Below are 23,529 nucleotides of genomic sequence, written 5' to 3'. Positions count from 1 at the left end.
GAACCCCATGTGACAGATCACGCTCTGTGTTTATAAAGGATACATTGCTTAAAATCAATTGATAATTGCTCACCCTTGTGAGGATTTTCAAAAGAAAAATATTTGTTGCTCACAAGCAAGAAGTTTTATTCAAAACAGGCAATAATATAACCGATTCATATTTACATTTTTGATATTACTAAAATTTCTTAACCTAGGAGACACAGAGATATATTCTGAGCATGATGTCAACGGTGTTTTAACATCAAACTTAAGTCACATCACTATCAAGTAATGTACAACATCTAATCCTTATTTGTATAAGAAGAAAATGAAAGCATTAATCATTATTTGTAAACACATTTCCATTGAACTTTCTAACAATATGACTGTAATAAAGAGCAACGTTTCTATTCTATCCTCCAAATAATTCTCTTCTCTTGCTAAAAGTCCATTGTAACAATTTCCCGAGTACAATGCATCATCTCTGAAATTCTGGTCTACACAATCAAAATAAATCTGTGTTACTGAATAATGAGCAAGAGAACATTACTAGCTCTGATCTCCACCATATGAAGCCAGCATCAGTCTGTCGTAATTCACAGACATTTCAGATTTGTATTATCTCATTCCCGTGTCCTTCCATTCTGCAGAGTTTTAAAATCAAACTCATGTCGTTAATGTTACAAATAAAAATGTGTGAATCACAAAACGATACATGTACATTGCAGATAATCATACTCTGGTAAAATATACAAAGAGCACTATATCTTCATTCCATGTGGCAACGCTGTTACGAAAAACTCCGCATGACAGTTGCTCTATTGTCAAACACTTCATTTTCATACATTTTTCTACAATCACATTTACCGTTTGATGTCTAAGAAAGAGGAAGTCATACAAGTTAAATTACAATTTACATTCACTCAAACAATAATATTATCTAAAGAACCTTAAATTGAAAGGCTTACAGTGGATTACGTTATTTACAAATTTTGAGATAAAACATACTAAATGCATTCACTACATGGAAGTATAAGGCATGAAGAAAACATTGTAGTAAGGTATACGACAACTTGTGAAAAGAGCATTATTTTCACTTTTCAGTTCATTCTGATAAATAGTCATTGCAGATTGATATCAGTTATTGATATTTATAGTTTTCAGTTTTGAATCATACAAAAAAAAGGAGATATATCAACATCATAAAAATGGAAAACTTTCAAGTATTCAAGTTACCCCTGGCATACAATGCTTATACATTGTGTAGAATAATGTGAAATTCCATGCATGGGTTATAATTTTTCAGTGTTTGTTCATCAGTTTCGCGAGTCAGAACTTTCACCAAAATCTGTAGCTCACAATTTACAAGTGTCATTCACATCACCAGATTGACTTCATAAAATACACTGTCTGGTGCAAAACCTACACATACTTGTACCAAAGGAGGAGATATTCTAACCATATGAAACAGTGCCTTTAACTTGAGACCTAGATTGTGTATAACTATCCCATAGTATTATTTACATAATGAAGAAAAATAGTGAAACACATAACTAAAAATATACCAATTTGAAATGATCTACAATTTCAGCACAGTGTATAAGACACTGCATTAATAAGGGCAGCAGAGTTGTGATAGAGTCATTATTAACATAAACAGTCAGATTAAGTGCAATGTACCTCCAGTCTGCCAGTGAACACATGCAGCCATTATCAGCATCAATCCATTCCTCCAAATAACACACAGTACAGCAAAAGTTGACACAAGACCATTTACTATATTCTTTTTTACATACTGCACATTTTGATTGCATTGAAATAAACACTTCTGTAGAAGTAGTGATAAAGGTGTAATACACTTATTTGTAAATGATTGTTTATATATTGCGGCCACGACACTTTTACAAATTTACACCTTTACATTAAATCTTGTGCAAACTGTAAGTAATAGCATAAACATGTGCTGCTGTTAACTTTTTATTTTAAAAAAGTACACATTCTTCGGACAAAACTACACATTATAATTATATACCATTCTCCACAGAAGAGAGCTAAGCTACAGAGAAAACGTCTAAATGGTTGGAGGATACATTACTATGCCAAATTATCAATATATCACTTGCCAACACCATAAAATGTCTAACAAACTAACATAAGAGTAAAAACTTATCAGTTTACAATATACTTTACAAGCTGGCATGTGCATTGCAAGTTCGTGTATGACGTACAAGACAAATTTCTATCTACAGCTCTACATTCAGACATTAAAATGATCAACGTTAAAGGAATAGTACAGTAGTGGTGGAGAATGAAGATTGGACTTTTAACTTTTTGCGAGATACCAAGAAACCAGCTATGAAATAACATACCCTTCCAAGAGGAATTCAAAGTGTTTTTTTTTTTTTGATGAAAATTTATTTTGGAATGGCTGAGACACCTAAAAAAAAGGGTAAAACAAAGTGATCCTAACAAAAGCTGGGTCCCACCTTTTATTACGATTGCTCTGTTTTGGATATCTCCGTCATTTCACAACCACGTTTCATCAAATGAACGTCGAATCCCTCTAGGAATTACATGTTCTTTCCTTTTATAAGAGCTTTATTACTATCTCACACAAAAAATAAAAACCTGAAGTAAGGTCTCGACCCAAACTATACGATCCCTTCAAAGTAAACCACATTATCTCTTTGCCATATGAAACATGCAGGATCCAACACAAACAATTTAGCCTAAGCTGTGAAACTTCTTTCACAACGTCTCGTCCAAGCAGCATAATGTCTAGAAGATTAAGATAGATAGATAGAGGAATCATAGGCGATAACCTCCTTTCATACGGTAAACGTTGTGATTGCAGTTGCTCACATTCAATACATGTAGTTTTGCAATTTTTAACGTCTCTGACAGATTGTGGGAATATGGAAATCATCAAGTACTTGCGATATAGGAAAGAGTTAATGATACTGTCAAACCATTGCACAGTGCAGCTAAAAGTGATATACATGTGTTGATTTACAATGATAAAATGGACATTTATATTTCATTTCTTCATTTCAAACCTGTAGACACCTCCATAATGTGTGAGGAAAGAGAAAAGAAAATATTAAATGGAACCCAAACAACCCCGAATAACTGCATGTAACTGAAAATTGTGAGATTATCAAATTCTCAAGAATGTATGAAATCTTATTCCCCTGAAAACACAGACATTACATTGTATCAACATACAAAAACGTGGCCGGTGCCACGTTTTTTTAAGGGGGGGGGGGAGGGGTGGCAGTTTATCATTTCTGGAGTAACTTCCGGTTCCGGGTTTTATCAGCTGAATAGCAAAAAAACCAAAAAAACGAAGCCTTCAGCACAATTTTCTGTTCCCACTTCCGGGTTTCTTCAGCTACCCGGCCCCCGGTTCCGCCTCCCCCAGTAACCATTACATAAGTTCATTCTCATGCGCAACAGAGATTATGAAACAGGGACCATACTTTCACATAGGAGAATGAAACAAGAACAAGAGTTATGACAATTTACATAGGTCAGAGGTCAGATCTGCTTCTGTGTTCAAAGCAAGCACAGAGGTGGCAATATCATGGAACCAAGTCAAACACCATTGCAGAAAAGCCGAACACAGAGTCTTGATTTGTCTTGGTTTGAGTTATTCAACATCAAACCATCACATCCAACATTATAAATATTGTTTTGAGCACATTTTTTTTTTCTTCGCTGAAATGATACACATTCTCAACAATTAATGTATGAAAAGTAAACATGCAAAATCAAAATTGTTAAAAAGTACCCTGGATAATGAAAATCTCCGTGACAAAACCAATTACACATAATGGTAGTATATGAATTGGAAAGATTATTGCCAACATCCGATCCAGGATTGTCACAAGCTGGTGTATTACCAATGTTCACCAACATCTGTCCTGTTTATTCACGTCCGTGGCAATTAGAGTCCATTGAGAACCTCGTCATTGATTTTCACCAAGAAAGCTCTGAAACATTAAATTCAAGCAACTGACAATGATCAGTTGTGTTACAACCAATGACAACATTCACATCTATAAAAGTACATATCTTTAGATACCCTTCAACTAAAGTTTGTGTATAATTTGTAGCTCTGTTTCTCATCTATGATTTTTCACAGTAAACTAGAAATTTCCATTGCCGCGCAATGCGATTAGAGAGGGCACACAAACCTTCCACCAACAATATGACCTTTGACCCTATAAAAGACGGAACACTGGAGGCAGCACTTCCAAAATCAATAGATTATATCATGGTAGAGCTTCGTATCTAATTTGAACAAATCTATCAAATCTGTCATGTAGCCTATAGAGCGCACACAAACCATCCATCAACAATATGACCTTTGAACCTATAAAAGACGGAACATGGGGGCAGCGGATCCAAAACCTGGGTGCTGTTCGTTATTCCGAAGGTTTGCTATTTCGAAGGTTCATTATTCCGAAGGGTCGTTAATCCGAAACAAGCAAATTACCCATACCTACAGGTTCGTTAATATGAAAATGAAAAAGGGTTCGTTAATCCGAAAATTTGTGGCGCTATTCCGAACACTGTAAAAACATCGGTGTTAGATTTAACACCATGGGTGTTAAATCTAACACCGATCAAACTTCAATAGAGGACCACACCCACAGGTGTTGAAAATGTATTGTGACGGTGTTAAAAAGTGTTCCCCTGGCACTTCGTGGTGTTAATTTGACACTGTGGCTGGTGATATTTTTGACACTGCGGTAGAGTTAATACAATAATGACACCGCATGGTGTTGATTTGATATTGGTGGTGTTAATTTCAATGGTTTAACACCCGTCCAGCTTTAATAGGGGACCACACCAACTGGTGTTACTGTGGTGTAAATGTGTTTACACATTTTTTTCAAAAATCAAGTACTTTATCGGAAAATTCTTTTATCGTCTCGTCGAAGTTCAAAATTTACAAGAAGTGCAGTAACTAAGAAACTATTCAAAAAACAATTTGAAATTTTGCAATGACACCCGGAGGTGTTAATCTAACACCATGAATGAGCACTGGAAATTTAACACCAGCTCGGTGTTTCATATTTAACACCGGACTTTTTGCAGTGAAGGTTCGTTATTCCGAAGATTGGTTAGTCCAAAAATGAAATTCGGAACAATGAACCTTCGGAATAACGAATCTTAGGAATAAAGAGCCTTCGGAATAACGAACCTTCGGAATAACGAGCTGTAACCCAAAAGCCTATGGGCTTGATTACATCATGAGAAACCTCCATACAAAATTTGAACAAAATCTATTAACAAGTGTATATAGCCTATAGAGCGCACACAAACCACCCACCAATAACATGACCTTATGACCCTATATAAAAGACGAAACACTGGGGTCAGCACATCCAAAATCTATAAGCTACCTTGTAGACTCCATCATGATAAACCCTCATTCCAAACTTTCAGGGCAGATTACAGATTACACAGAATTGCATTTGGTATAACACTACATCTATCTATATTTACGGGGATGCATACTTGGTTCTCCGTGCTCAACAGAAATGAGAAGCCGCCCTTCTGCGTTGACTTCTCTGCAGAATGGATCAAGATCCTCTGAGGTATTACATCTGATCACCCTGAATTAAAAGTAACAAACAAACAAACAAACAAACAATAAAAGCAATGTGAACAATAACCCGAGTGATGCTGGAAACTTATGACAAGCAAACAGTATGTAGCCGGTGAGTCATTATTGATGCTGCCGTTTAACTGCTTCATAACACTACGCATCATAAACCTATATCAATATTCAATGACAATCCCTCTTAGTCCATGGGCGAAGAGCCGAAAAATGAGTTGTTGGTACCACCAAATGAGTAGCTTAGTCATGATAAATGAATTTTTAACCAATTTGGTCTCGTTGTTATATCCCTGTACTTCTGAATCGAGACCAACCGCTATACAAATAGCTTGATAAGCATATCTATGCCCGACAAACAAAATGACACCAAAAAGGTATTTCCACCTCAGATGGTACCAATATCTGGCCTGGCCCATGGACTATCTTGTTCATAACCTATGCTCTTTTCTTGCTTGTTAACACGTTTTCTAAGGCGAAAACCAGTCTCTTCGCAAAGAAACAAACAAAAGGTCACACATTTCTTATGGGTCTTGATTATAGGAACCCTATCTAAAGGAACACATGCATCATCCCGACTGCTCTGTAGTTTCTTTACTACATAAAAGATATATTTTGGAATGTAATATGAATTCTGACTTTCTACATCCTATTCCCTTGATCGTTCCTTCAGAGAAAGTGACGTATGTTGAGACAAGGATTGTCGCTTCCGGCTCGGGGCGACAATCGTTGACGGAGTTGACATCAAGGATTCTCGCCCCGTCAAAGATTGTCGTCTGGAGACAATCTGTGACGCTTGTGCAGTTCCCAATTTTTGACCTCGATGGCGACAATCTATCATGACAAAAAAATTGTTGCGACAAAGATTGTCGCCCCGTCAAAGATTGTCACCCCCGGCTCGGGGTGGTTGCTCCGGTGTTATGCTTTGGTGGGATGGGTATGACTGGTAAGTTATGCGTACATGTGTGTGTGCGTATGTGGGTGAGTGTGTGTGTGCGTGTGTGTGTGTGTGTGTGTGTGTGTGTGTGTGTATGTGTGTGTGTATTTGTTGGGAGCTGCATGGTATGTGCTGAGTATGATTTGTAGGTGTGTACAATAAGTGACTTAGCAAGGGGGATGAGTTTCCGTATGGCTGTGTGTGTGTGTGACTGTGTACTGTGTGTGTGTGTGTGTGTGCGTGTGTGTGTGTTTGGAGTATGATATATACAATATGTAGAAATTGTGCATGTGTGGTGGTTGTATAGTGGTAGTGTTTGTTTTTCTGTGTGTATACGTGTGCCTGTATGCGTACGTGTGTCTGTTTGTGTTTGTGTTTTGATCTTTGTGCGAACAGACTTTTTTGAGCAGCAGGCACTATTTTGGCAATGAAAATGCCTTAAACGTGTATGAGCACGTATTTATAGAGTTCCCAGCAGCGTTGATTTCAAAATAGTATGGGTGTGTCAATTTCAGCGGTGAGGCGGGCTAGGAGAGAGAGACCCAGAGAAAAGTCATACGAGGGAGGTACCCTCCCTTAAATGTTATCTGTCTTTGTTCATTTTTTCACTGTAGTCATATTCTTCCATCAGTCTCAACTATAACTTCCATATCACTATTCTTTGTCATATGCACACCGCCAATACATACGTATTGTAAACAAACACCAACAAACTCTCAAATCCTCATAATGCAAATAAACCACCTCAACATTTTTTTTTTTGTTTTTCCTTGATGTTAATTGACTTCATTCAAATCATTCATAAATCGACCCATTCTGGGTGTGACATGAACAAAAACGTTACAAATGGCAATTCGAATCACAAACAAATCCATTTGTCAATTTATACTACAAATAATCTCACTTCAACATATTCAACTCGATTATAGACCAACCCTACTAACAATTTCTTCATGAGAAAGTTTTGACGTGTAGGGCCCTACCAAAACTATATCCCTTGAATATATTGGTTTGGATCATTTAACACCCTCTTACTTACAAGGGCATATACATAAAGAACCACAAAAATACATTATAAAAATGTAAAATTGAATCATTCATAAAAAACCGACCAAACCCCCAACCCCCCACCGAAACAAATCTACATTGATTCTATCCTAAATATTAATATCTGTCATAATACATGTACCATTTATAACTATCCTTCTTAATAATAATAATAATAATAATACATACAATTTCTATAGCGCCGTTCTCCACTTTGATTAAATGCTCAAGGCGCTTTACAATTGTTCATCAAAGCAAACAGATTGAAAATACAAGTACATCACAGTAATAGAAGAAGGATGAAGAAGCAGAAAAAAAAACATGAAAGTCTGTCTTCAAAAGACACTGGTCTTCAAAATGCACTGCTAAACAGATAGGATTTTAAATTACTCCTGAAAGATGTTATAGAGCTCGAGTCTTTCAGCTCACGAGGAAGTGAATTCCACAGTGTTGGTCCAGCGTGAGCGAAAGCTCGTTCCCCCCAAGATTTCCTAGAAAACGGAATATGTAAGAGACCTGAAGTTGAGGATCGAAGAGTTCGTGAAGGTTGGTATTGACGAAACAAACAAACATTGTAATCAGGAGCTGTTCCCTCAATAACATGATAAACCAAAAGAAGTATCTTAAACCGAATACGCTCCTGTACAGGCAACCAATGAAGACTCTTCAGGATAGGTGTGATATGACTGCGTTTACTTGACAAAGAAACAATACGTGCAGCGGCATTTTGTAGCTTTTGTAATTGGGCAATTTGCGAGTTTGGTAGATTGAAAAACAAACCATTACCGAAATCAAGGCGTGAAGAAATAAGTGCATGAACAAGTTTTTCCGTGGCAGAGCGAGTCAAATACTTGCGAATAAAACCAATATTGCGCAATTGATAACGGATTGATTTAGAAATGTTGGTGATTTGATCGGACATAGCCATGTGAGAGTCAAACGTAACACCCAGATTGCGACATGACTTTGACAGAGGAATATCATTACCTACAATCGAAATACAATTAATATCCAACTTATTCAAGTGAGATTTAGAACCAAAAAGGATAAATTCACACTTGCTGTGGTTTAGAAACAATGAGTTAGACCTCATCCAAGCATCAATATCAATGATGCAATTTTCTAGACAGCGCAGTGCATGAGATGCTTGGATTTGATGTGGTGGAAAAGATACAAAAACTTGTATGTCGTCTGCATATAGATGATACCGAACAGAATGCCTTTGAAATATTTTCCGCAGACCGATCAAATAGATAGAAAAAAGGGTGGGCCCGCCAACAGAGCCTTGAGGTACACCACAGCCTAATGGCTTTGAAGACGATGTGACACCATTCAAAAGAACAGACTGTGAATGGTGTGATAGGTATGATTTAAACCATTCGAGAGCTTGTCCCTGGATACCCAAACTTCTAAGTGTATTGACAAGAATTCTGTGATCTACAGTGTCGAAGGCCGAAGACAAATCTAACAAAACCATTGCTGTGACGGATCCGGAATCCATTTCCCTTAAACATATAACTAGAAACATTTATCAAAAGGGTCTCCACACTATGGTGAGGGCGATAAGCCGACTGTAAAGGATCGAATAGACCATGTTCCAGCATATAGTCTGAGAGTCTCGAGAACACAACTCTCTCTAAAATCTTGAACAAAAATGAAAGATTGCATACAGGACGATAACTTGTCAATGATTCCTTATCCAATGAAGGTTTTTTCAGCAAAGGACGGATCAGACCTTTCTTTAAAGATAAGGGTACGGTAGCTTGCTCGATACTGAGGTTAACAATTTGAGAAATAATCGGGGCAAACGTGGGTGCGCAGTCCTTTAAGAGAATGGTTGGAACCGGATCCAATGGACAGGATTTAGGAGGCAATTTACGAAGAAGGAGAAGTATTTCATCAGTAGTTGTATGTTGGAAGGTTTCCAGTGTGGAAGAGGTAACAGGTTCAGATTCAGATAGTACAACATTACAATTGAAATTATCTCGGATTTTTTCAACTTTCGAATGAAAAAACTGACTAAAAGTTTCAGCCATGGCACAGCCATCGACATGTTTAGGCAATGGAGATGACTGTTTGCGGTTCAAAAGTCGATTGGCGACGTTGAAAAGCTTCTTATGATCATCTCCGCAGTTTTCGATGAGTCTGGTCAAATCAATTCCCCAACCCACCAACCCCCGATTAACCAAAACCTAAATCATCCCACACCCACATTCACCAACCCACATACATACACACACCTACACACCATGCTACACACATACACACACACGGATGCTGTTCATTATTCCGAAGGTTAACTCATTATTCCAAAGGTTCGTTTTTCCAAAGGTTCATTTATCCGAAACACACAATTACCTATACCTAGAGGTTCGTTAATCCGAAAATGAAAAAGGGTTCGTTAATCCGAACATTTGTGGCGTTATTCCGAAGGTTCGTTGATCCGAAAATGAAATTCGGAATAACGAACCTTCGGACTAAAGAGCCTTCAGAATAACGAACCGTCGCAATAACGAAATGTAGCCTCCCTCCCCCCGACACACAAACCCGAACCGATACCACCTTCCTTCCTGATGAAACGACTTCCCAATGTTGATGCTAAGACATAATGGACCGTATGCATAAAAGCAGCATCCGCCCGCACGCAAGCACCATTCCGAATTCATATACAAATCCGTCAAACAAACACATCAAAGTCAAAGCTGCTGATAAAATCAATATAACGTTTATGCCAGCAACAGCTTACTAGGTATCCCTCCCCACGCGCAGCCAAAACACATACGCTAACATAATAAACACATTCTTCCATCATATACACTAACACACACACACACACACACAAATGGACACGAAATTATCATGTGCGCGCGCACATACACACTTCCTTGAAACCTCATCATGACTTTTTACATGGCATGTTTGCATGGATGTAGCCATGTAAGTTATATGTTGGTATTTCAATGACTATGTCAAGAACGATATTACCCAGCAAAATGTGCTTCGAGGGCGGGCGACAATCCTTGCCGCCAGCCCTCGTCACAGATTGTCGCCTGACGACAATCTTTGACGAGGCGACAATCCTTTACGCCAACTCCGTCAAGTCGGGGGCGACAATCCTTGTCGGGGCGACAATCCTTGTCGCAACAGACGTACTCCATTCAAAAATAAAAGTAACAAAGAATTCTCTGTAGTCTGAAGCATAAACATTTGCGCTAAACTTTCAGATTAGATATCAAAGGTGAAAATGAGATCTATCACACACAAGTGCTATCCAACGAAGCAAGATAGCTTGATGAATACAACTTTGACAAAGTTATATCATGTATACATATTTCTCAGCAATTGACAAATTAATATCATTTTGTAATGCATGCTCTGTATTTTCATGTCACCCTTCTGTGGGATAGAAAGTAATTGCAGTTGAAGTCAAGTGAATACACTGCATGAAAGTAGGCCTAAGCTTGAGATACTAGGTTTCATGAAAACTCACGATACATCCTTGAGATGATGGTAAGAGCTGAGAGATCTGATCAACTTCTTGGCTTCTTCATTGCCCACCAACTCGTTCATCACAGACAGTCTGGTTACTGTAGGCGGTGCAAGTAAGGACTGGCGTAAATGGCGGTCCCTTACAAAGTGTGATATGTTCCCCTGCAGGTTGAGCTCCAAGTTGTGAGAATAGAGTGGCCATGCCTTATCTATGTCCAAGTAAGAGCTGTACTTTCCTATTTTAACACAGACCTTCTCCACATTGGGGCACAGGGAGACCACATTTAGCTGTTTGAGAAGTGAGAGGGATTTGTCGTCTACACCAACATGGATGATGGGACTCCTCACAAAATCACTCTGTACAAAAGTGAACCAAAAGACGAGAAGAATGGGAATGTTTACGCTCACCACTGTTTCAGTCACACTGCAGGTCGCGTAGTGAGATGACAGTTAATATGAACAATCTTTTTAATTCTATACATTTGTAGTTATAAATTCTGTCCTTTCCAAGGAAATATGAAAAAAAGAAATGTAAGTTAGTATATAACCATAATATATTCAAATCATATCAATTCATTGGCACGTAAAAAAAGAATACATGCTCCCTTTAAATTCATGAGACAATAACTTTGTCAACGGGTACTATTCTGTTCGTGTCTAATGGTACGCCTCGACCTGAGAATTACCGCATATAATAATAATAATAATAATAATAATAATTGCATTTATATGGCGCTTCATACTGACGTTTCTAAGCGCACTATCACAGCCTTCATCCATAATGCTTCAATAAACATAGGGACACAAAGCAAGTCATGGTCTAGAAACACAGCTATATCATACAAAATGCCAGTTGTCTTCACTTTCGGGATAGTGATAGGTTGTATGAGATGCATCACCGATCATTATTTTCTTACTCTTTTTAAACCCGGTATATTATGTTTGATCGCTCGTCTAAGCAGCAAACACGATTTGGTGTAAAAAATCTTGTAAACAGAAACAAAAAATACACGAATATATTTATTTCACATTCAATTCAAGAGAAAACATTATTTGGCCTTCTTAATCTCACCTCCACTTTCTCACTAGAGGCTGTAGACAAAAAGTACTAAATAAAAACATAATTCCAGATGCAGCCCAATTTCACATTGAAATCTTAACTAGAAAAAGTGTTGCAGGCCTACGCCAAATAACTGACTACATAGTTTTTTGTCTATCTTTATTCACCTACAAGATGAGGTTCACAGAGGAAGACCTAATAGTGAACTGTTTATCATTTAAAAAAAAAAGGAAAGCAGGAAAAGTCTAAGTTATAAAAGTGGGGATACCACGTTACTAATCCTTCCCAACCTGCCCTTCTCATTAACTTATCGATGACCGTCGCAAGTATATTCCGCAATGATCATGAATTTTAATGGGCACTCATGTGTCAAATACTATGATTAACAAATCATTGAGTTCCACATATAATTCTACAATGTGATAATCTTTACAAATTCTTTTGTCTTCAGCGCTGTGCCTGAATAGCTTAGAATAAAATGAAAACTTCATATACAAACCAGACATCCTGCATTTCCCGTCATAAATACTTCTGTATGAAGTGAACATTCAATTTTTCAAACACGTGGTACCTTATGCGCATACCATCGTGGTATCTGGATGGTGATCCCATCCTGCCTCCTTTCTTCTCCAATTAGAAAAGCCTTGTAATGAATGTTGATAGCAGGAAACCACTGACCACCTCAATGCAGAACCTTTGTTGTACGTGAAAACTACATGCCCCCCGCAGCGAATTCTCGTGGGGGTCATGTTTGAATTCCACACGTGCTATATCAAGGTATGCACCCAAACATTTTACGTTTTTTTATAGCCTTCACATAATTTAAATAAATTACCTGAATATTTCTGTAAGTTTAAGGAAATACATCAAGAATTGAGTTTTAAATATCGATTACGCTGACGAAGCAAGGAACTTCTTAAATCTCGCGATAGAGACTGTCTTCGTACATGTCATGCAGTTAGACGAGTCCTGTAGGAACTCTTGTCGATCATGTGTGTCAACGAAAAGTATCTGCCAATAAACTAGCAGTTTGCCCTGAAAAACGCTCTTCCATTTGAACTCCGTATTGTATTGTACCTCTCTCATCGTGACAATGAATTGCGTGAATGTATCTGCACTTTCTTCCATTGCGGAACATCTGTCTATTGGGGGCATAAATTCCTGCGCAGCCTACATCCAGCAAAACTCCATTAATCAGTTCGCCATCAGATTTTCCAGCATGCCTCTGTCAGAGGAATTATGCCCCCTTTTAATTGTTGTTAACGAAACGGATCTGTTTCCCATGGTCTTCGTTATGGCACATGGGAGTAGCACCCTGCATTGATATACGTAAATAAAATCTGTTTTGGAAAAGTGCATTCATCATTCTGGAACAAACCTCATTGTCAGCTTCTTCTTCGTTGCTTCCCAGATGTGACATAGAAACCTGAAGTTCAGATTAAAGTAACAAAATCAAATGCTGTTCTTCAATAACAGTAATCAAATCAAGATACCGTCAAGTAATGTATACTCAATAAATAATACTAAAGTTAATTTCATGAGAACCACATGATTGAAATATTTTAATACCTGACAAATTTAGAAAGAACTTTATTGAAGGGAATGGTGCAGATGGGGTAGGGAAAGGAAATAAACAACTAGGAGGAAAGAGAGAAAGAGAGGGAGAGAGAGAGAGAGAGGGAGAGAGATACGAACAGCGACCGAGTGGGATGAAAAGTCGACGAAAATCTCCCTACATTACAATTGTAGTAGCCAACCCCCCCCCCCCAAAAAAAAAATGTATATATATATATATCTATATCTATATCTATATATATATATATATATATATTTATATATATATATATATATATATATATATTTATATATATATATATATATATATATATATATATATATATATATATAATCTAGCAATGAGGCATAACATTGGCACGGTAATTTCATGATTTGAACCCATCATTTTTTATATATACGTTGATTTAGATCGCACTTAAATTCACACACTTATACAGACAGCAACTAAAGGCTCGGTCACAAATGCCTTTACGAACTGCTACAAACGCCGTACGAACGATTTTTAGACAATTTCTAAGGCCGTACGAAACCAGCGTTCGCAGACCGTTCGTAGACCATTCGTAGACCGTCCGTAAGGGTGGGATTTCACGGAGCACGCGAACTATTTGCGAAGGATGCGAATGGCAAAATCCAGCATTCGTATTTTAGTCTGCAAAAATCGCCAAACGAACGTGAGGGTTCGGAAGCGTCGTCAATTGTTTGCAAATGTCGTTTTTACTTCGGCGAGAATTTCAAAAAAGTTTGAAATTTTTTGGGAACCTTTTCCGCACACTTGGTCGTGATTTGCTCGTGAATTGTTCTCGAAAGTGTCTTTAAAGCCTCGTCATATGCGCAAGACCTTCGCAAGACACGCGAGATGTTCGCAAAATCTTCGTGAAACCCCAAACAGACTCCGAAACTTTGGAGAATGTCTCGCGTATGTTAGGGTGGGATTTCACGGAGCACGCGAACGATTTGCGAAGGACGCGAATGGCAAAATCCAGCATTCGTATTTTAGTCTGCAAAAGTTCGCCAAACGAACGTGAGGGTTCGGAAGCGTCGTCAGTCGTTCGCGAATGTCGTCTTTACTTCGGCGAGAATTTCAAAAAAGTTTGAAATTTTCTGCGAACCTTTTCCGCACACTTGGTCGTGATTTGCTCGCGAATTGTTCTCGAAAGTGTCTTTAAAGCCTCGTCATATGCGCAAGACCTTCGCACGACACGCGCGATGTTCGCAAAATGTTCGTGAAACCCCAAACAGACTCCGAAACTTTGGAGAATGTCTCGCGTATGTTACGCGAAATCTGCGAAGTTTTTCCGATCATTTTACGACGTAATCGCAGACTGTTCGCGTACCTTTTGAGACATTCTCGCGAACGTTTAGCGCACGTTTGGGGGATGTATGACCTATACGTTTTCTACAAATAAAAATCGTAGCATACACCTAAACATCAAACAATTATTAACAACTATAGTAACAAAAGAAATTAAAGACTAGCAAAGAGAAAGAAATGCTTGATATACAAAAAAAATCGCAGAATACAGTTAAAATTAATCGAAAGTATGTAAACTTTCATTTGAACTATACAGATTATGTGTTGGAGGAACTGCAAAAAAAAAAAAAAGATCAAATGCTTTATTAGTGGAGATAGGCCCTACGTCCTAGGAAAAAATGTAGGCAAGCACACAATAGAAAAATGAGAGAAAAAGAAAGGAGAAAAAGAGGAAAGAAAAAAATTCAACTCAAGACAGCTTCCACCTCTCCTTGGGTACATTTTATCCCATGATTATTGAAAATTTTTCGTTGTTCGCATTTCCGTCGCGTGTTCTTCGTGTACGTAACACGCTGTACTTTAGCAATGATACACACGACATTCGCACATACGTCGCGGAAACTTCGCACAAATTGCGCAAGAATAGTTTTCGGCTTCATTGTTGGAAAACATTCTGAGAAAAACTTTTCCGAATGCTGGATTTTGTCATTCGCGTCCTTCGCAAATCGTTCGCGTGCTCCGTGAAATCCCACCCTTACGCGAAATCTGCGAAGTTTTTCCGATCATTTTACGACGTAATCGCAAACTGTTCGCGTACCTTTTGAGACATTCTCGCGAACGTTTAGCGCACGTTCGGGGGATGTATGACCTATATGTTTTCTCCAAAAAAAAAAAATCGTAGCATACATATAAACATCAAACAATTATTAACAACTTTAGTAACAAAAGAAATTAAAGACTACCAAAGAGAAAGAAATGTTTGATATAAAAAAAATCGCAGAATACACTTAAAATTAATCTAAAGTTTGTAAAATTTCATTTGAACTATAGAGATTATGTGTTGGAGGAACTACAAAAAAAAAATCAAATGCTTTACTAGTGGAGATAGGTCCTACGAAAAAAAAAAAATGTAGGCAAGCACACGATAGAGAAATGAGAGAAAAAGAAAGGAGAAATAGAGGGAAGAAAAAAATTCAACTCAAGACAGCTTCCACCTCTCCTTGGGTACATTTTCTCCCATGATTATTGAAAATTTTTCGTTGTTCGCATTTCCGTCGCGTGGTCTTCGTGGACGTAACATGCTGTACTTTAGCAATGATACACACGACATTCTCACATACGTCGTGGAAACTTCGCACAAATTGAGCAAGAATCGTTTTCGGCTTCATTGTCGGAACGCATTCGGAGAAAAACTTTTCCGAATGTTGGATTTTGTCATTCGCGTCCTTCGCAAATCGTTCCCGTGCTCCGTGAAATCCCACCCTAAGTTCGTAGCCTGGTCGATGGTCTTGTCCTAGATTTTTTTTTTAACTTCGTTCGAAACTCTCTCTTCGTAAGGTAGCCGTACGAACGTTGTACGAACATCGTAAGAACTATGCAAGATTTTGTAGGGTCGAGAGACAATTCTAGAAACCTTAGATTCTTACGATGATAGTAAGAACGCCTTAAGTCGTTCATAGAGGGCTTTTACGTCTTTCGTAAGACTGCCTTACGAATGGAGATTCGTACGGCGTTCTTACGAACAACTCTTCGAGTCTGTAAGGCGTTCGTATAAGGGACTCTAAGGTGTAGGTACAATTTGTGCAACTGTTGACTTTAGGGGGTATAAAGCCAAACGCGCGAAGTTCAAATCCTCACTCTATTCTAGGTGTTCGACCAGAAAACATCTCTGTTAAATATGGGACCAAAAGGGAAGGCAACCAAAAAGGAAAGGGGGAAGGAGAAGAAAAGAAATGAGGTAGATGAGGAGGAAGGGGCAAGAGGGGGAGAGTTGGAGCAACAACCTCCTCCTCCTCTACTTGTAGATGCAGCTTGTTGTAGTCTCCTTGGCACTACTGCCAGCTTGAAGTATAAAACTTTCAACTGTTACAGAAGTTTCGACAGGACACGACAGCGTCTTTTTAACAACCCGACAAAATATACAGAATAAAAATCGTAAAATCTTTTTAAGAATGACTTGAGAGTTATGTGAGTTGCATTTACGACCATCATACGACAACAAGAAATCGTAAGTCTGACGAAAGAATAACTAAAGGTATTCTTACGAAAAACGAACGAATTCTAGGGGTATTGTATAACTGAAAATCATTTCGTTTCTCTTGCGAATTATACAGCGTTCGCACGAAATTCGTAAGAAGGCCGTATAAGAATCCGTGTCCCATCTACGAATCTCTACGAACTCCAGAATTCGTACGAACAGTAACATTCGTACGAACGCATCATTCGTACGAACCTTTGTTACTGTAGCTTAACCTTCCAAGTAAAATGATGTTGAAATAAGCCACTCACGCTAAAGTACTTCAGTAGTATAAAAGACTAAATACATAGACTAAAAGACTAAACACAGAACAAATGAATAACACTGCTGTAACAAACTGGAGTGAGTGGCCTGACTGGCAATGGCTAAAGTATGAAATCTCTTTCTCTATACCCCTTCTTGTAAAAATCACAGAATCCAGCTTAGTAAACTACATCTGACAATATTTTCTTGCACCTATCAGTGCCGAAAGGGAAGTATGGTGGGCAGCAAATGCACTTGCATCGGTCAGTAGTGCCAGAGTACTGTGTATTATTCAGACAAGACTAGGTGCACGTCATTGATTCTGATGCAGTAGCATTTCCATCCGTTTTTTTTTTTAAATTGTGAACATCTCCAGGACAGTAAACTATTGGTCAATGCGAAATGTAGAAGAAAAAATGAAATCATTTTCTTCCACAGGTGAAGAACTTGGGAAATTGATATTGTTCATGAAGCCAACTGTTACATGGATTGTAATAGAAACATTGCCGGTCAATTTACAGTCAAACAAGGTTCGACGAATATCTCACTATAGACGGATCTCACGCTTTCGAACAAACTCGATTTCCTTTCAAGATTTCTTCAAACTTACCTCGTTGTTAACGTCTCGAACAGTAAGGAAACTCAGATATGGTAGATGTAAAATGGAGTGAAGAATACTTGCCGATATTGAAGCTTTGAACAGTTCCAATCGCTGAATCTAGTTAAGTGATCAAAATCGATGTAGTACAGATCCTGTTAAAGTTACTGCCAGTAGAATCACGATTACACAATATGAAAGTAATTTCACACTTTGTAGTGCTTGATAATTCCACAGATATTATCAAATATTTTCACTCGGGTTTTTGTTTTTTCCTTTGTTTTAGAAGAAAACAGTATATGTCTTAATATGTTGTATTCTAAAATGATATGCTCAAATCTGTGGAGGCGATTTTATGTATACAGAAATGAAGTAGGAGGATGGAAACGTCGAAGGCGAGTACTTTTAACTTCGTGCGAGAAATAGCACCAAGGATACATGTGTGTATTTGTGTTCGCCTACTATCAAATGAATATGAAGATATTCAACCTTCTTAAAGTATGGTGAACGAGAAAAAAGGACGATATTGATAAACAAGGTGATTTATACATTTCTGGAAAGCTTAAGTCTCTATAGGAATATGAATAATTAACTTTCAGAAGGTAAAAAAAAGTCTCTAGAACGATGGAGAGATGGTGTTTTGAGACCCGTTTTAGACCACCTGAACCCGATCTGACGGCGAAATTTTGGTGACCAAAATTATGACGTCACGAAATGAACGAATTAGCCCTGCGCTGAGATGCGCTGTGCTACGCACTCCATCCATTGCACACAGTGGGCTCCGTCAATGGAAGGCCGTTGCGGACATAATGCGTTTAGGGCATACATATGGAAACGGGCATGCGTATGCAACTGCCTTTAGCAAACGTTTACTAATTGACCAATCGGTTGGTCTTGTTTTGCAAACGATAGCATACGTTTGCAAGATTTTTTGTTTTTGTTTTTGTTTTTGTTTTTGTTAGCAAACGTATGCCGTTTTTATACGTATGCGCAGAATGCCAGTTAATTGATTTTCAAGGCAAGCAATGCAGTTAGCTGTTGGAACCAGCTGATCAGCTCAGTACAACTCAGTACTGCTCAGATCAGCTCAGTATGGCCAATAAAACTCAAGTGGAAGAGAATTGCGGTGAGTGCACGAGTCTCCAAAAAAAATCTTCAGCTCATTGAAGAAGGCAGATTTAACCATGTTCTAACGGAGGAACTAACAAGGTACAGTGTGAGATTTACATGTATACATATACGTACACTTAGTACCTCCTTTCTCAGATTGGGAGCGAGTACCTACCATGCACACTATACACACACGCAACATACATATATATACAAATGCATATTACACGGAGTACCTGATTGGTCGATCAATTGCATAATATGCGCAGTAAATTAACATACGTATGGAATGGGGCATACGTATAATAGATAACATGCAAACGTTTGCCAAACAGCACTCGCTGATTGGTCAATAATGTTAGCAAACGTTTGCTAAAGGAAGTGGCATACGTATTCCCGTTTCCATACGTATGCCCAAAATGAATTATGTCCGCAACGGCCTTCTATATCCGTCGCCTCTCCCTCGCTTCCTCTACCACCCCGACTTTGCCACTGTCACTATCAGTGTCATTGTCACTGTCATCACTCCATTCACTCTCGATGTCAAAAGTTTTCCCGTACAATGTACGGTAAAAAATGGACGTTTTAATGTCTCAGCCGAAAATGCAGATGCCACTAAAGACAGGCCAGATATTGCATCCGCTCACCGAGAAATACGTGCTTTATGAATGGCGGCCTTGATGTCCTGCTGCACTCGTAAAGGGTTTTGTTCATTTCATGACGTCATATTTTAGGATTCGAAAAAGACGGCAGTTTCAGAGCGAAAATCGGTGAAGTAAATCAATCAATTTTTAAATCAATTTCAACTTGCGATTTGTCAGTGGCGCGAATATCTTTTAATAAGTCACATTAAAAATCTGTTTTAGAAGACATTTCCCTGTGCTTTGACACCTTCTTTTATATGATTTTCTTGATTTTAATGTCTCGTTCACCATACTTTAAGGTACTTTATGGGGTTATGGCATCTTTTTCATTTGACAAGTCATTGTCACTGACATCTGTATTGGTAAGATTAAAAAATTCGTAACTTATTGTGTGTGTGTGTTTCTTTTTTTTTTTTTGGTCAATTTTTTTTTGTTCTCTCTTGTCAATGTCCGACAGGATCAATAGGCACCACACATGCATTTCTTCTTTCCCCCCTCATGTTCCTCTCTTTGTAAATACCCCCCCCCCCAACTCATCATTTAAACTACTTGCAAGCATATAGATTGTGTGCACAGGGTTTGCAACGATTTTCAAGCTTTAAGCTTATGTTGCAATTCCTTTGCGTGTTTGTTACCTTGAATAATGTAGCTCTCTTAGAGTTGTATACTATTTCTGTAACTGCTTCTTATCAATGTATACTTATCGTATATATTCTGTCTTGGCTATATGAGATGTACTTGCATACATTTTTGTATGCACTCCTATTTTGTGAACACGCATGAAATCTTGAATAAATAAATTCGAGTGAAACTATCACTCTTTTGCTTACTACATTCTAGTTTATCGTTTTCATACACCATGTATGTTTGGAGCCCTTTTCTTCAAATCATATATATTGAGACCATCATCTCTGCCATATATGTTTGAAGCTCCCTGTTGCAACGCGAAAACAGAGATACTCATGGACGGATATTCCATAATTGTCATTAGTTGGTACGTAGATTCGATAGATTTGACATAAACTTGTGAGGATAAAAAGGTAGATAATACAGTGTAGGAGCACTTTGATATGAAAGAGTAAAATATTTGCCATTGAAGAAACATGAATTAATTCAAAAGTCTAATAAAAGGATTTTTTTATCAATCAATACTTTAAATGACACCGTCATTCGATTATGTGCTGGCTCTTCACATGTGATAGTAATCCATTCTGTATAATTATTTTGTATTTACTGTTGGAAAATGACTGGAAAATGTGGAAATGACTTGTGCTCTACAGTGGTCTCTATTCCTTGCAATAGACAGAGTCGGGAGCTGACAGTAGAAAACAATGTAATTCGACTTTTGAGCCAAGTAAAACTGGGGTGAGTCGATTTTTTATTTTTGCTTTTTGTTTATAGAAATATTGGATGTACATTTGAGGTTCCTGTAATAGAAAGAAGATACCTTTGATCCTGATGCTAATTTGGCAAGGGTGAGAAAGAAATCGTCTGTTATCCTGACATTTTCTAGCTGTAGAGTCTGAAGGTTTGGCATGGTGCAGAGACTCTTGGCGTAGGCCTCTGATGCAGCAGGGGAAATGTTACGTCCGCCACAGTGGCTTATTGACTGGAGCTTTGCAGAAATAAGGAGGATGAAAATGATACGCTTGTTAAGAATATGAGAGAAGAATTATGTATTCGTTTGATTCCAACAGAAATGCACAGATTATTGGTTAGAGTCAAGATGGTGCTAGGAGGGTATGAAAAAATGTAAACACTTCATTCTAGGGGTAGGGGGCTTTTAAGGTAAAAAAAAAATAACATAATTTCGTATCTCATTCACATCATTTATTGTCTATGATTCCACTGTTGTGAAAACTAGAAAACTATTAACAGAAATGAGCTGAAGTAAAGAAAAAACAAAAAGTGAGACAACCCTGCCTCTCATGATCCTCAAGAAAGAATGCACCAAATTTTGTGACAGGAATGATAACCAACAATTGACTTTAGTATCATTACAAATCAAGGACCTTTCATCATCTCATTATACATTATAATTATGATCGGTTTTTATTTCAACTTGAACTTATGAGGGTGAAAAATTATGTGAAAGACTATAATTTGTCTGAGACGATTTTTGATGATTATATTTTCTAGATAATGAGAAACCTCTTATAAGAAATTAAAGAGCATAAAGTCTAAGAGGAATTCAAAGTTTATTTGATTAAAATCGATTTTGAACTGGCTAAGATATCCAAAACAAAGCGAACCTAATAAAAGGTGTGACCCGACTTTAAGTAGGATCACTTTGCTTTACTATGTTTTTTGATATCTCAGCCACTTCAAAACCAATTTCAATAGAATAAACTTACGACTTCTCTAGAATTGAATGCTTTTTAACATTTCATGCAGTGGCTTCTTAGAACGTAGCAAAAAGTTAAAGGCGGAATTCTCACCCCACCAAATTAAAACAGATCAGTTAAAAATGTAGCCTATAGAGCGCACACAGATCATCCACCAGCAATATGACCTTTGACCCTATAAACGACGGAACACTGGGGGCAGCAGCTCCAAAATCTATAGGCTTGTAGATTATATCATGGCAGAGCTTCATACCAATTGAACAAAATCTGTCAAGAAATGTAGCCTATAGAGCATACACAAACCATCTACCAATATGACATTTGACCCTATAAAAGACGGAACACTGGGGGCGGCACATTCAAAATTTATAGGTTTACAAATTTGCATCATGACAAACTTCCAATACCAAATTTGAACAAAATTCACGTCACAACTTTCGGGGCAAGCTACGCGGGCTTGTTGCCAGTAGGGATTTTCCAGCACGCAGGAGAATTTTCTGCCGGCGGACAAGAATGTTTGCGAGTTTCTCTCTTGTGTCTTACCTGCTATATAGATACTTATTTTCTACTTGCGTGTATTCCGTATGAACTGCATGAGTGCTTTAAAATCCGATCCGTTTTCTGTTACGAGCAACTTACGGGTACTGCGATGTTGCCTGCAAGGTGCTGCCGGTAAGCGTCTCCTACTGGTGTTCTGCGTGCATGTACCTCTGCGGGCAAACCCCCGCGAGTCACTTGGAACAAGTTTTGAGCATGCTCAAGGCCTTGTCATACCGCATCTGGGGAAGTTTTGCGGGTTGACTTGCGGGGAAACAAATTTGCTACCCGGAGCTCTCCACAGTTGGTCCACACCTGACAGTACGTATAGCGTGTATCTCGCCGTAGTTGCCCGGAGGTGTGGACGCAAGTCCAATTTCAGTTTTGAGCATGACCAAAACTTTTTCCGGGTGAGATTGCCCAAAGAGGCCACGTAGAATTAACGCCGGTAGGAGGCCCTTAACGGCAGCACCTCGCAGCAACTCCCACGCAGGTACTTCGCAGTCCCCGTATTTAGCAAAGATAATGATATTGAGCAGTGGGACTTCTGCCTTTCCTTCAGAAGAATTCCTTCACTGAGTTGTCAGCCCCACGAGCCTGGCACACAGGTCACACAAAATACCCGCAAGTAGAAATTAAGGAGAAGCGTCCAGCAAGTAGGCCACATTCAAAATCGCCCAAATCCTTTTCTGTCCGAAAAAAAAATTGTCCATATGCTGGAAAATATCCATACGCAACAAGCCCTAGTAGCTTACCCTTAAGACCAGGCGTCCACTAGGGCGCGGACAAGACGCGAACAAGATCGGGAAGGCAAATTTGGTTTT

General features: G+C 38.3%; 1 protein-coding gene across 1 annotated transcript in view; it reads right to left on the bottom strand.

The window, feature by feature from the left end:
• Nucleotides 1–531: 531 nt before the first annotated feature.
• The window catches only part of LOC140239176 (uncharacterized), a 71,197-nt gene continuing 48,199 nt past the window's right edge, over nucleotides 532–23,529 (bottom strand). Inside the window, exons 14-19 of the mRNA XM_072319058.1 lie at nucleotides 18,082–18,189; nucleotides 13,520–13,567; nucleotides 11,083–11,438; nucleotides 5,509–5,606; nucleotides 1,663–1,765; nucleotides 532–568 (exon numbers count right to left, since the gene is read on the bottom strand). Of these exons, the coding sequence (XP_072175159.1) occupies nucleotides 532–568; nucleotides 1,663–1,765; nucleotides 5,509–5,606; nucleotides 11,083–11,438; nucleotides 13,520–13,567; nucleotides 18,082–18,189 (750 nt within the window). The remainder of the gene's footprint in view (nucleotides 569–1,662; nucleotides 1,766–5,508; nucleotides 5,607–11,082; nucleotides 11,439–13,519; nucleotides 13,568–18,081; nucleotides 18,190–23,529) is intronic.

The sequence above is a fragment of the Diadema setosum genome, chromosome 15 (assembly GCF_964275005.1).
Source record: "Diadema setosum chromosome 15, eeDiaSeto1, whole genome shotgun sequence".
NCBI lineage: Eukaryota > Metazoa > Echinodermata > Echinoidea > Diadematoida > Diadematidae > Diadema > Diadema setosum.
This window is presented reverse-complemented; position numbering and strand designations above follow the sequence as displayed.